This window comes from Drosophila obscura, unplaced genomic scaffold, assembly GCF_018151105.1.
Source record: "Drosophila obscura isolate BZ-5 IFL unplaced genomic scaffold, ASM1815110v1 contig_96, whole genome shotgun sequence".
In the NCBI taxonomy this organism is placed as follows: domain Eukaryota; kingdom Metazoa; phylum Arthropoda; class Insecta; order Diptera; family Drosophilidae; genus Drosophila; species Drosophila obscura.
In genome coordinates, this window is record NW_024542890.1 from 435,804 (window position 1) to 450,614 (window position 14,811).

Consider the following 14,811-nt stretch of genomic DNA (forward strand, 5'->3'; position numbering starts at 1 on the left):
AGGGCAATCCGGCGATCAAACGAGACTTAACCCACTTAACACCCCTCTATTTAAAAAGTTGAGCACCCTTTCTTAAACCGCAGAAAATAATACTGTTTGTAAAGGCTCCTTGTAGCTCGGAGGATGCTTAGAAAACAAAATGACCACCGACATATTTCACCTGTAATGCGTAAAATATGTTAAGGTTACATAAATTTCGTGGAAATATTAAATACCCCCCTGGTCGACAATGGAATAACTTTATATTTTATTGATTGAAATCGTATTCCATGATTTTGATATTCAGTTGAATATTACTAGCTAGTTCCTTAGGTAATTTTAGGAATATCGATACATAACACAAGCAAAACTGTATTATTTGTGGACGCTGTGGAGCTGAAAGGCGACAATGCAAAGAGCAAGCACTGCATTATTAGACAAATCCAATAAAAGTATTTTTTATCTCCTTATAAATTCATAAAGTGAGGACCTGGTATAAAATTAATAAATAATAATATCCATATAATCGGTATTCAGCCGACTGTCTTAATTAGATTAAATTTGTCTTCATTATTGCACTTTTCTAGCAGATTTTTTGGCTTATTTCCTTCCTTATTTTTAATGTGTGCGTCTTTTTGTCGACAAAAGATAGAATATTTCTATATTTTGCCCGAAAAGAGAAAAAACGAAGAGTACGTTTATTTTCTTTCAGTGAGAAATATTTTCCTGCTTTTGAGAGAATGCCAGCACCAATTATTGCATTTTAAAAGTAAATCAGAAAATTCTTTGAAGGCTTTAAAACTTCAAAACGATGATATGTATTAGGAATCTATCAGGTCTGGACCACCCCATCAAAAAATTTATGGTGCGACTCCTTTCCTACTTTGTTCCGACTACAGATGATTATCAATGAATATTACACAGATTTGTAGATATATTTCTCTCAATAAATTAGATTATAAAAATTTTGCATTTAGGTTCCGTTCCGCATTTTTAACCGCCCTTTTGTTGGGCAGCCGCTTTTTTCTTTTTCTTCTTGGTCGTTTGCCGCTTTTGCTTTTGGCGGCCCTGCTAGGAGGCAGCACTCTTGTTTCCCGGTTCCCGAGCACGGTTATCGTTCCGGTCCCGCTTGACGACTGGCAGCCGCGTCCAAATATAGCCACCAGACCGCTGTCCTGTGTACTCGTCGATGTCCGGCAGGGGGAACGGCGTGCTGCGGTCGTAGTAGTAGTTACTCGGTGCATGCATCACAAACTCCAGGAAGCAGAGTTTGCGCGAGAGTTCCTCGTCGGGCCCTGGAAGAGATAAGAACGTGAGAAAGGCTATAGCAGGATCTGGAGGTGTGCTTACCGATTAGGTAGGTGGCCGGATCGAAACAGTCCTGTGGATCGGGACTGTCCTGAGTGGGTATTAGCCAGGTGAGGAAGGCCGACTTCTCGCAGTAGGCGTCGACCAGCAGACCGCGGATCTGGGCGTAGTACAGCTTTTGTTGGCCGTCGACAATGCTCACGATATCACCGATCTGCATGTAGCTGCCCTTGTAGAACACACTTTTCACGAACTTGGTGCAAGCCTGCACCTTGGGCGTCTTCTGGACCGGGCGCTTGAAGATTGCTCGCCTATTTCTGGCTCCTTGTGTGCCGCCGGCGCTACCCGCGCCAGTCTTGCCATGCGCCTTGGTGTTACCCGTATGCGATCCGGTTCCGAACGGATGAGATGTGGAACCAGGTCCGTTGGGGCTGCCATTGTACCCATTGGCCTGTCCGCCATTCCCTCCAACGCCCGAGCGTCCCGTCAGCTTCGCCTTAAAGCGAGTGGCCCGCGTACTCTTGCGCAGGCGCTTCATTATTGTGGGCGTCTGATTTCCGGGAGTGGTTGCCATTGATGGCGTTCCATTGATGCTGCTCCTCGTGATCTTTCCTCCGCGTTTCGTGGGTCTGGAAAGTGTGGCCTCTGGCAAGGCTTGCACAACCTCCTCCTTGCTCTTCTCTTTTCCGTCGGTCTCGGCTGGCATGCCTTTGGCGCTCGATACTTTTGCTGGGGGGGCATCGGCTTGCTTCACAACATTTTTGGTAGGAGGGTCATGGCAGCTGACTGGCTTCCTTTGTGGTTTGGCGTCTGGTTCCGCAGCTTTGGCGAACGTCGTGGGCCGCTTCGGGCTTTCCTCTGGCTGGCTTGGTCCTGGTGGCGGTGGGTTGTCCGGCTCTTCTGTTGTTGGCACTGGTTCGGCCGTGGGTGCATCTACGTTTACGTTCATCAGAACACTTTTTTCAATTGTTTCTAATTTGAGTGGTTTTCCTTTATTAATCCCTTCTTTTGCAGACGCACAGTCCCCGCACAGTGTTTCAGCATCGCCGCAGCCAGCGTTGGTGGCGGTATCCGAAGATTGGCAGGGCTGTTCCTTTGTGCTCGCCTTTCCGCAATTGCTGCACTGCTCTGGGATCGGGTTGGGATCTATAGACATGGCTGCTTGCTGGCCGATCAGCTATGCTATGAATTCAGCCTCTAGTTTCGTTATCAACAAAATTAGTTTAGAGTAGTTTAATGCGGCAGTGTTGGGTAATGCCGCAGAGTGGCTCTTGACTGCACAGTGCTGCCATCTTGTGCAATATTCGCTAATAACAAAAAAATCCCCAGAAATAAATTCTTTAATCTAGGATAAAATCATAAATAATGTTTCAATGGAGCTTGGAACAAAACATTTAACACCAATTAAAAGAAATAAGGTATACAAAAGTACATACGCATAGAAGATACTTGGTTGACCGGCAACACTGACGTAACATTTAGTCAACATTTAAGTTTTATGCTTTGGCCGTTTTTGCTTGCACCTTAATATGTAAACAATCCAATGAAAAAGAGTTCTAAAAACTAACCAATCCTGAACAAAATTTATGTATCTATCGGATAAAATTATTTGTTTACGGCTGAGAGGGCCAACTATCTAGTAATATTAAACTGAATATCAAAATCGAATTTCATATCACAAAATATCACGGTATGGCAGCCCGCAGCAACTACGAATTGCACGAGTCTGGCAACGCCACAAAAAAACGACAAATTCGTTTTATGCTGTTTTTGTTTGAACCTTAATATGTAAATAATCCAATAAAAAAGACTTCTGAAAACTTGCCAATCTCTTAAAAAATGTATGTATCTATCGGATAAAATTATTTGTTTAGGGCTGAGAGTCCCAGCTAGCTGGTAATATTAAACGGAATATCAATATCGTGGAATATCAACGTCGAATGTTTTGAAAAAACAATCGATACTATCGTGATAGTATCGGGCTGAAATAATTATTAAAAAACCATTGAAACCTTTTAGGAATTTGTCCATTGTAAAAATTAGATGCCACCTGTCGATTTTTTTACAAATTTGTCTTCGTATTTTATAGCAGCCAATCCAAGCATATCAAAAGCGCAACGACTGTAGCTCGATACTATCATGATAGTCGCAAAACCTTCGCGAAAAGGTGCCCTCGAATGTTTGACAGGGGGGCACGATAATTCATCTGGAGATATTTTTCGACCAACAAGTTACGTTTCCTTTCCCTTCGGAGCAGCAGGCAACGCGATTTTTAAATAAGAAACGAAGGGAGCCCTGGAGCGACACCCAGCAGAGTTCTAAACATGGATTTCGGTGAGCTGTTGCATTTGGCCAAAAAGAAAACCGACGCAGCCACAAAAGATGAGGTGGGTTCTGGTTGGGTTTCTGTTTTTTTGGGGTCATCTCGTGTCTCTGTTGATTTACTTGATGCATTTGCAATATTTTCGTGACCAGTGACCATCCCCCACCCCCTTCCACCTGGCCACTCTTCCCAATTACCACCCACCTTTGTGCATGTATACACATGCATTTGCATGCGATTCATAAGAAAATCGGAAACAAAAGTCCGCTCCAGGTCCATTCCGACTGGCGATCAGTGACCCCAATTAGCATACTTTCTCAATCTTAATATTGTGCTTTGCAGGGCAAGTACTACAGCACCAAGTATGCACCGCCCAAGAAGGAGAGCAAGGCGGGCAAGGAGTTGTCGAGCAACATCCAGAAGTTCCTGAAGAGGCGCGAGGCCGAGGAACAGGAGCGCAAGCGGGAGGAACGCCAGAAACTCAACGAGCTGCTAGCCAAGCGCGACGAGAAATCCAAGAACAAGATACGAAAGATGCTAAAAGTCACTAAGTCGGCGAACAAGTCGGTTCTCGAGGATGCCAAAGACGGTGATACTGCCGGCCAGAACGGTGGCGAACAGGGTGAGGGCGAAGGCGATGACTACGGCTATGTGTCGACCGAGTCGAATGCCTTCTATCAGAAGTACATTGAGAAGGTGCGCGATGTCCATGAGGATAAGGGATTCGCCCCCAGCCGTCCTCAGTCTGTACAAGATCTCTCCGGCACCAAGGAGCGTGTCAAGGCAGCCATCACCCGTGAGCGACAGGAGGCCATGTCCCACACACGGCAGCGATCGTCATCCGATACAAGATCATCTGGCGCTTCTACTACGGCTTCCGCCTCAAAAAGCAAGTCCCGGGAGGCTCACGTGGCCCGAGCCTACAGTACGTGTAGGGATATGGCCGTCTATAATCCGGAGGCGGAGAGACTCGAGGAGGAGCGTAAGAAGCGCGAGGCGGAAAGGAGCCGAGCCAAAGTCAAGCGCCCTCCGCCTATGGACTTTCAGGCGGTCTTACGTCTGGCGGCGAAAACGCAGCACGAGCCGGTGGTCTACGCCCAGCCCGAGAAGAAGAAGGAGCCGGAGCGTCTTTTGTCTGCTCGCGAGAAGCGCGAGATGGAAGAGCGTCAACGACAGAGGGAGCAGCGTGCCGAAAGGGATCGCGTGCGCGAGAGCGAACTAAAGGCCAAGGATCAGCACAAAAATGGCGGCAGTCGCATGGAAGCCAGCGGACGCATACCCAAGCTCAGCAGTTTCGCATCCAGTTCTAGTTCAAGCTCCAGTTCCGGCTGCCCTTCAGTCCCACCCAAACACTCCACGCCTTCATTAAACGAATCCAAAGCAAAGCCGACCAGTGATAATGTCTTCAAGCGTCCGGCCCCACGACCGGCTCCGCCCCCATCGTCAGCCACCAGCTCCAGCCGGCTCCCTGCATCTGCCCATAATTCTTTCACAAAACCTGACAGAAGTCGTCTTCCCGCCACAGCGACCAAGCCGTTGCCAGTCAAACCAATGCCCAGTACCAGCTCCGGACCCAGTCCCGCCCGCGGACCCAGCGCCGTGCGTGGCCCCGTCGCCAGTGCAAGGCTCGTTCCAATAAGGATTCCTTATGGAGCAGCCGGCAGAAATGGACCAGCGCGGGAATTCCCACCCCGAGATCGTCCAGCCGGAGCTTCTCCGGCAAAGACGCGCCAATTCCCCCCAGCGGATGTGCAGAAATCGGGCAGCAGGGCTATGCCGCCTGGTCGTGGCAAACTCCAAGAGAAGTCGCCCACCAAAAGTATGTTCCGAGCTGAATCGATCCGTCAAATGAGGCGAAATAATCATCTTCACCCCTCTCCACTTAGGACGCATGGACGATGAGGATGACGATTACGATTCCGAGTTGGATGACTTTATCGATGATGGAGACTGCGAAGAAGACATATCCTCGCACATCCGCGACATCTTTGGCTATGACAAGCGGCGATATCGCGACCTCGACGATGACGATAGCGAGATGGAGTCGAGCTTTGCTCAGATGCAGCGTGAGGAGTTCCTCAGTGGGAAAATGGGTGAGTTTGGACCTTTCCCCGGTCCTCCCCTATGTGTCTAATCCTTTGTTGTAATGATAGGTATGCAAGAGGACTTGGAAGACATGCGCATGGAGGCGATTCACAAGAAGCGAAAAATTGCCAGACGAAAGGCCACCCGCATCGATGACTAAACAAAACCAACGCCCAACATTCGCTCAAATCTCAATATTATAGACATCTATGTGCCTATGTGTCTATGTGCCCATGGGCTGGTTTTTTTTATTCAAATATCTACATGTCCGGACTTCTAGTACTCCGCACTTCACCAAAGTGCTGCTCATCGTACACAAAGGACGATTTTTTCCTGGGTAATGTTCAGCCAGTATCAGCTTGAACCCCACCACAGTTCTTCACTAAGGTTTCCCCGTTTTTGCCACACTGAAGTTTATTTGGCGTAAAATTCCTAATTCTTGCGAGACAATGCCAATCACGACCGATCAATGCTGAACCTGTTGCTGTTCCTGTTACAATTGAGTTGTGTCTATAATTGAGTTTTAATACCTACATTTTTAAAATATTTGTGTGCACTAGTTTAGTACGTAAGCATTTCATATACATGCATATGTCTATATGAACGTATCAATTTACAAATACATTTACATACATATTTTACACATATGTACATATGTATATCTATATAACGGCGATGTACATACATACATACTTCTACACTATACATATGTACATATATACCTAAATACGGATGCATACGGATTTACATACATTTGTATGTATGTATTGCATCAGTACTGCATACTAACATGTGTGTCCTATATAAATTTGTTTTTGAAACCACTCGAGAAACCTTTGAAACTTTACTTCATCACATAAGTCCGGGTAACTGTCCCCCGATTATCAAGTGTCCGGCTGCTGCTTTGCTGCTACATGTACTGGATGAGCAAGTCTTGCCTTTATTGCTTTTAAAAATATTCTCCATGAACCAATTTTGATACGTTTTTTGGCGTTGAGCACTATTTTTTCGATGGCTAGAAAAAAAAGATGTGAAGACATGTCTGAAAGGCAGATGAAACCTTGATCCGAAGTTTTGGGTGCTCAAAAAATCTTTTCAGTGGAGCGATGTGTGTCGGATTGTCGCAGAGTACAGTCCATATTTGGAGGTTGGTTTTCCTTAATTCTCCAAAAGCTTCAGGCCAAAAAATGGCTGTTTACCACTCGGAATTGATCTTCGTACTTTTATCTATCAACCTGACCGCGACCAGTTGAACAGTATGAAATGATTCGGTGCGTCAATACCGTCGATTAAAGTTTGGTTTCTGGCTCATATCCATATATCCATGATGCCTGCTTAGATTTTCTACAAAGCTTTTGAAGCACCACGATTGTTTTTATATTTTATTTTTAGAGCCACATTTTGGCATATTTTTAAATTGTGTAGTATGCATGTACCTTTGCCCACATTTGAATGCCCAAGAATGCCTCAATCTTACGGTATGTGACGTGCCGATCTTGCTAATTCATTCGGCGCACAACATCGAATACCCACATTAAATATGATAGAAAATCATCACACGGAAATGCTAATTTTCGTCTTTTCCTGAGATGAATATCTCTCTCTCTCTCTCTCTCTATTTCCACATACATATGTACCATACCACATACCACATACCAGTACCATGCGTTGTATCTCCCTCACTCCGTCAGAGAGTTCCGAGAGTATCTTTAATATTTATCGGGTCGGAATAGGGCCGGCACTTACATCCTTCGTACTTATTGAGCACCGCCGAGTAAACGTATTGAAAACAGTTCCAAGAGAGTTATCACTCTCATGGGGAGGGAGCCTTCAACTACGAGAAAATCCTATCCTCTTCACTATTCCAAGGTACGGATCATCATTCCACCCCCCCTCTCGAATAAAGATCGGCTATAAAATTAATTTAAACGTCAAAGGACGACAGAAGATTTTAATAGATTGATGAATGTAGAATGTCTCTTCTTCCGACAATAGTTTTTGGTTCCAACTATACCCACAATGGTGATGGATAGAGATGTCTGCCAAAGAAGTTCCGGCTTAGGGCAGCGAGGGCTCCACAACCACGGCGCTGCCCACCCGACGGCGATCGCACACGGGATGGGGCTCGGAGTCCATGAGGCCGATGGCTGTCTGGGCGGAGTAGGCCTTGTCACCGTCCAAGTACTTGACCTCGTGACCGATGCGACGGAGATATGCGACCGTGTGCCGGGGCACGTCCGGCTCGACCTCGATGTACATGGGGTCCAGCTGGTGGTGAAGGCGGCCGGCGTTGACGGCCCGCTCAATGGGCTCATGGAGGACAAAGTAGCGGAGGATGGTCTGGGCCACCGAGGTGGTGATCTTGGAGCCGCCGGCGCCGCCTACCAGCAACTTCACATTGCCCTGTGAATCCAGTACAATGCTGGGGCAGGTGGAGGAGATGGGCCGCTTGCCGGGCTTGATGTAATTGGCCGGGCTGGCAGGAATCCCGTAAATATTGATGCGGCCGGGCGTAGAGAAGTCGTCCATCTGGTCGTTGAGAATGAAACCAGTCTGGCGGGACCGCACCTTGGCGCCCAGGTGGCTGTTATGGTGCTGGTCACGGAGATGGCATCACCGTTGGGGGCGAGCACCGAAATGTGGGCCGTGCCGTGGTCCGGGACGTTGGTGAAGTTGGCTCCGTAGTAGGACATGTTGGTGAAGGTGCGATCGTCGAGGATCAGTTCGCGTATCTGCGCAGCGAAGGAGGGATCGATGAGGTTCTCGTAGACTTCCTGCACCTCCGGCTCGTAGTGGATGTCTCCGAGGTTGGTGCGGTGTCCGTAGGCGTGTTTGAAGGTCTCCACCAGCCGTTGCCAGTATTTCTCTGTGTTGCTTGTGTACAGCGGCTCCATCACGTTCAGTATGAATGTGAGCACCGCCCCACTGGTGGGCAGGGGTGAGGTATATAGCTCGTATCCACCCGTGAAGCGGGCATGCAGTGGCAATTCCCAACGGACTCTGGAAAATATCGGTAGAGGTCAGTAAGGATCGGGAAGGATCTGGCAGATGGATAATGGATCTGCGAAATGCGTCAGAGTGTCGGTGATGGAATAGGAACCTGGGAGCTGGATTGGAATAGAGATATCTGTATTATTGACCATAGATCTAGGCGATCGATCGGTATATCGATGTGGGTGATGCATCAGAAATATCAGCCATATCGATCGATGATCCATGAGAATGGTCAGAAGTCTGAAATATCTATTGTGGATCTGTGAGATTCATATTTTGGGATCTGATCCACCAGGGATTTGGGAACTGGGAACTGGGAAATGTGATCAAAAATGGAGAGACGTTGAACTCACTCGTAGTTCTGGAGATCCTCCTCGGTGACGATGCCGCCCATCGATTGGATGTCTTCGACCAGCTTCGCTCCGACCCGGCCGCCCCGGTAGATGACCCCGGGACCCTCATGGGCGATTATTTCGAGCGACTCAGCCAGCATATGACGGTACATGACCTCGTCCTGCTTGTAGATAGTGTCCGTCTTCGGGTTGATGAAGATCTCCGCCATGGAGGGCTCGCTGCGGATACGCTCCTCCTCCCGCTCTAGCACGCCGGCCAAATAGCGCGACACCTTGATGCCGCTCCGGCAGATGTCAATGGTGGGCTGGAAGAGCTTGTCCCAGGGAAGCTTCCCGTACTTGTCGTGCAGCTTCCAGTAACCGTAGATCTCGCTGGGCACGGCACAGGAGAGCGCGCCGGTGATCTCCTTGTCCACGAACATGTCCTGGGTGGCCGCCGCCGGGGCCGTCTCGCGCGCAATCAGCGTCTCAATGAAGCCCGTCTCTTTGGAGTAGATGGTGGCAACGAAGCCGCCGCCCACGCCCAGGCTGTGAGGCAGCATAACGCCCTCGCACAGCATCGTTGCAATGGCCGCGTCCGCTGCTGAGCCACCGATGTCCAGTATGTTACCGCCCACCTCGGCACAGCCCACGCCGTTGGAGGCGACGGCGCCCATGCGGCGCGGCTCCTCGGTGCGTCCGCGCAGGCCGAACACCAGGCCCAGGGTGACACCCACCGCGGCCACCACCAGCACGATCCAGCAGACGGCGTATTTCATGCAGAAGCTGACAGGGGGAAGACGGAATTGGGAGGATCGGTTAGTGCTGCCGGAGACGGAACGATGGGGGGGTTTCAACTGGGGGATAGTGCCAACACTTGCCATCTCTTTACTCTGTCCCTCCCTCCCGCTCACCCATACCCGACTAATATGTCATCGAAGGCTTCAACCAGCTCCAAATATCGCATTGCAGTCAGGTATTATCGTTGACTCTGGACTGATTGGGTGCTGCGATCGGACATATTTATGTACAATGTACATACTTATGCATGTATGTATGTATGTACATATTTGGCTCGGAATGAAGCAGGTGATGAATTTACAGCGAAACTACTGGTAGAACCAGAATGGAAATGTGGCATAAGACGGAACACTAAGACAAGCATGATTACACTTGTTACAGGGATAAAATAATGAAATGTTAGCCCATTTAAAACTTATGACACTTAGCGTTAAAATAATCTCAATAATGTTATTGGCAAAGGTACCAATATATGTATTCTGAAATCTAGCGGACGCGCAGACTGCAATTCTGAGAAAGGATGTAATGTTGTCTCTGTGCAGGAAGTTGGATTGAAGTAGGAGAAGTAGGAGGGTCAGACGGGGCTACAATAGATTGAGATCACGTTGCATTGCAATTACCCTTCTCTAACAATAATTTACTTTTTCTGAAGATAGTGTCTTTCAATCCAAAAGGGCAAACAATCAAAGCTTCCAAATAATATGGAACTTTTCTTTAGTTATAGTACTTCTGTGTATGTACCATAATTAGCTCTCGGCTAAGGTTTTATCCTTTTTCATTTGAAGGAAGTTTCTTCAGGTTTCGGTTCTCTCTTCAACTGTCTTTTTGAAGTACGGTATTCTTAATCCAATACTTACCACATTCTGTTTGTGTTTATCCTTAGGAAGTAGACCTTAAATTTAAGTTGTAAAAAAACGAATATTGCGGCCTTGCGGAGGCTAACCGACCACGGATTTAGCGAGCTATGTGAATGGCTATCGGGTTGAGCCGTGTGCTTTTTATATCCCGCCGGATAATTGACTATCTCATATTGACCACCGATAAGACAAGAAGCCAAAGCCATATCCATATCCATTCCCATCCATTTTCATATCCATAGCATGGTAGAGGCCATGATTTCTGGGATACGTCATGCGCGGAGGAAAGATTACGATGTTTTTGGAGCGCTGACTAAGTGCCGTCGCAGACCAAAGGCGTAAGCCGACAAGAAGTTGTGTAGTCCAATGCGAAAGAGCCTTAATTATAAGAATATATGTATATGTTATCTGGAGGGTGAGGCTGATAAGGCCTTTCTAAAGTCGATCTGCAGACATGTGGGGCTCATGTAGAGACAGAAGTGGAATGCTCTAGAGGATATCTGCATAGTTGGATATAGAAATTGATTGGGAGGGGTGGTGGGGTAGTGGCTATAAATAGTCGCTTGGCGAACAGAAAAATTAATTATTTTATTATTCATTAACAGGGAAATTCGGAGTTGATAATGATATTAGCTCTGCCGGACTTCTTGCGGTCAAAGTCCGATTGCGGGATGGTAAATAATTGCCATGCATTTGTCGCCTTATCTTTGTTTAATAGTTAAAGTATCCATGATTTTAAATAGTCAAATAGTTCCCGCGCTCATTTGGCAGCGCTCTCTGAATGGAGACAGTGGGCAGCCTATCGGTACTGCTATCGAAATGCTTCTCTGTCGTCAGTGTCTCTGTTGATAATAACATTTATTTGTAGTTGCCATGTAGCAAATGTGTAGTAGAATTTAGTGCACATTCGCGTTCAGTCCAGCAGCCAAAAATTTTAAGTTTTTTTTTCATTTAAGGCCTGTCTCCAGCACCGCTGAAAATTGCGGCAAGGAATTTGCTGGTTATTCCCTGAGGGTGTGGAACATAGATAAAGCAGGGTTGATGTGTTTTGTAAACAGAGGCAACTGTAAAATTCTGCTAAAATTAAAAAAGGAAAAAAATGCACTCTGATGATGAAGTGATTGTGTTGGTGACGACATATATTGTTGCAAAACAAAAAAGTATAATTTTCATCTCTCTCTTTGGTTTTGCGGACAGTTTTTGCCTACATCTTGCACCATTCACTTCAAGCATTAGTCCAGTATATAGATCAGGAAAATTTGTACGCGAGCAAAAACAGGGATGATATTCGTATGAAACCGATAACAAATTTCGCCTAGCAAAATGTTTTCGTTAGGGTCTGTACGGCAGGTAGTACTCGGTACAAACAAGAAAAATTACGATTAATACTAGACAAGCAGGCGATGGTATAAATATAGAACGATAGGGACCTAGAAAATAGAAACGTAAGCATTACAAAAGTTGAGAACAAACAACATATTAAATAATTAATAATGAAGATAAATAGTATCTAATTAAGGCAGCTATATGAAGGAGAATTATATGGAAATTATAATATATTAATTTTATTAAGTTTTATTATTTACAATCCGCGGCTAGAAAAATATATGGCACGTTTTGCTAGCAAAACTTTTTTTGAATCTATATACATATAGCACCTTCGGTCGACGGAAAATTTAGCGCGTCTGAGTCCTGGGCTTTAAGTTCGTTTTTTTTTCTCGGTATATTTACGGCATATTTTGAAAATGACGTTTCTGAGGTTCAAATCACACTCGACAAAACAAATTCAGTGAAATACCTTTGAAACTGACCGCCAAACTCATTTAGCGCACAAAAAAATTTCAAAATTTGCTCTCTTTTCCGAGGTGAAGAGAGCGTTTTCGTGGTGACTGTCCCCTCCTTTTCGTGGTGTGAGCCACATGTATCTTACGGGAACCGTAGCAACAATGAGTCTCCTTCATCGTTATTATTAATGATATGATTTAAAAAATTATCAATGGATATTTTTTTTGGTACTCAGCGGACTTGTGAAGAACAATATTCGGCACTATTTTCTTGTTTCATGGTCGCGCGAACATTTTTTTGAACTTTGCCTAGAAAACTACCCCAAATGCTTACAGAAAATTTCGAACGATTTGATTGGTTGAAAGTTGAAAACGCGTAAGGTAAACCGTTACTTTTTTAACGGATTTTATATCGAAAAGTATTTTTTGGGTACAAAAAGAAAATATTTATTATTGATGATAGGCCGTCGGCTAAGTGGAGGCCCAATTTCGTGGGTCTGGCGGGGATTTATATGGCCAAATGAATCTGGCGGGTTCCCAAGAAAAATATAAATGTACGATTCTCAAATTTAACAAGATCCCACTTCAATGCCTAACTTTCTCTGATCACAAAAATAAAGTTTTTTAAAAACAGGAACGCTAGAATGGGCTTGATTTGGTTCATTTTTTAACCAAACACTTGTATGTCAAATACATATAAAAGTTAAGCAAGTAGTAGCTTAAAATAATAGTAAAAATAGTCCGTGGAGGGAGGAAATTCTCCGAATCTTTCCAGCTTGTAGCTGTTGACATTCTCCAGGCTAAAAGGTATCCTATCTGGGGCCAATTTTTGACGCACGCGACATTTTCCCTCAATTAATTGGCTTGATATGAAAATAATTTTGCCAATAAATACTGAAACTGTACCTAAATTTCAACCTTTTCATTGGTTGGTGCTGGAAAAAATTCCAGCAGCATGGAAATGAATTGGCAGCATTGTTCTGCAACTTTGGCACGGAATGAGCAACAATCTGCATACCTTGGGAAAATAGATATTATGGACTTGAGATATTGTTTGTAATTTCAGGCTCCAATTAATGCAGAAACTTACAGTCTCTGTTTTAAAGATATTAATGAAATTTTGCAGCTCACGGGTTCCAATAATAGGTATCAGAACTTGGATAAATGTATAATGTATAAATGTATAAAAAGGACTTCTGAAAACTTGCCAATCTTGTAGAAAATTTATGTATCTATAGGATAAAATTATTTGTTTAGGGCTGAGAGGGCCAACTAGCTAGTAATATTAAACGGAATATCAAAATCGAGGAATATCAACGTTGAATGTTTTGAAAAAACAATCGGGCTCAAATAATTATTAAGAAACCATTAAAACCTTTTAGGAACTTGTCCATTGTAAAAATCAGATGCCACCCGTCGAATTGTTTACAAATTTGTGTTCCTATTTTATAGTAGGGTTGTCAAAAATATATCAAAATATCGATATATCGATATTTTTTCAAAAAAAAAATATTTATATCGTTATATTTTTTTGCCAAAATATCAATATATTGATATTTTTTGATATTTTACGTTTGCAAGGGTCTGATTTCAGCAAATACATACAAGCAAAAAAATATCAAAATATCGAATATATCGATATTTTTTCAGTGATATTTTTTATATCATTTTGATATTTAAAAAAAAACAATATTATTGATATGATTTTTAAAATATTTTACAACCCTATTTTATAGCAGACAATCCAAATACTATCAAAAGCGCAACGTCTGTAGCTTGATACTATCATGATAGTCTCAAAACCATCGATAGTAAAGGCTAGCAGCAAAATATCGATACTGCCGATAGTGGCTCACAATTTAACGGCAGAAATGAGTCCGGAGAGCGTTTTGAGTGCTCTCTTTCGACTGGGTCATGACAAGGTATGGCCCCAGTATTAAGAAGGCCAAACTTTTTTTAAGGGCCTCGTAAGGACCTCACCCTAGCCCCGACGGAATAAATATACCATGTTTGCGCGAAAGAACAAAATCCCGCATGGTGAGTTATGTGGTGAGGTGGTATTTTTCTTGAAAGCTCTGGATTTTGTGACGTCATACGTCACACCTCATACCTTTATCCTTGCGGCGCAATCAAAAGTTCAACTTACCCATTGTGCGGTCTCATTTATTCGTCCAAAAGTGAGCTCCAAGTGAGCTTTCATACTGGTGCGATTATTATTAAATAAATAATAAATATTAAAATATAACTAATAGTACGGACGCGCAACGTTTTTCCGGCGATTAGGCAAACATGGTATCTAAACTAAAAAGTTGTACGTCTGCATTTTGAAGAATACAATTGAGAATGCA

General features: G+C 44.6%; 3 protein-coding genes across 3 annotated transcripts; 1 reads left to right on the plus strand and 2 right to left on the minus strand.

The window, feature by feature from the left end:
* Window positions 1-895: 895 nt before the first annotated feature.
* LOC111071876 (cell surface glycoprotein 1) lies at window positions 896-2,558 on the minus strand. The gene is made up of 2 exons (XM_022363414.2): window positions 1,330-2,558; window positions 896-1,274 (listed from the first exon to the last, which is right to left on the minus strand). Exons 1-2 carry the CDS (start codon window positions 2,441-2,443, stop codon window positions 1,051-1,053), a joined length of 1,338 nt encoding a protein of 445 aa, XP_022219106.2. The 5' UTR covers window positions 2,444-2,558; the 3' UTR covers window positions 896-1,050.
* A 941-nt stretch (window positions 2,559-3,499) lies between these two features.
* Window positions 3,500-5,921, plus strand: LOC111071875 (protein SPT2 homolog). The gene is made up of 4 exons (XM_022363413.2): window positions 3,500-3,674; window positions 3,953-5,429; window positions 5,497-5,703; window positions 5,764-5,921. The coding sequence occupies exons 1-4, from the start codon at window positions 3,612-3,614 to the stop codon at window positions 5,853-5,855; spliced, it is 1,839 nt and encodes a 612-aa protein (XP_022219105.2). The 5' UTR covers window positions 3,500-3,611; the 3' UTR covers window positions 5,856-5,921.
* Window positions 5,922-7,614: 1,693 nt separating this feature from the next.
* Window positions 7,615-10,785, minus strand: LOC111071839 (scoloptoxin SSD14). Its single transcript, XM_022363371.2, is given in 4 exon segments — window positions 7,615-8,286; window positions 8,289-8,695; window positions 9,043-9,807; window positions 10,680-10,785. Coding segments are annotated over 4 exon segments (1,710 nt in total). The 5' UTR covers window positions 10,685-10,785; the 3' UTR covers window positions 7,615-7,753.
* Window positions 10,786-14,811: the final 4,026 nt, after the last annotated feature.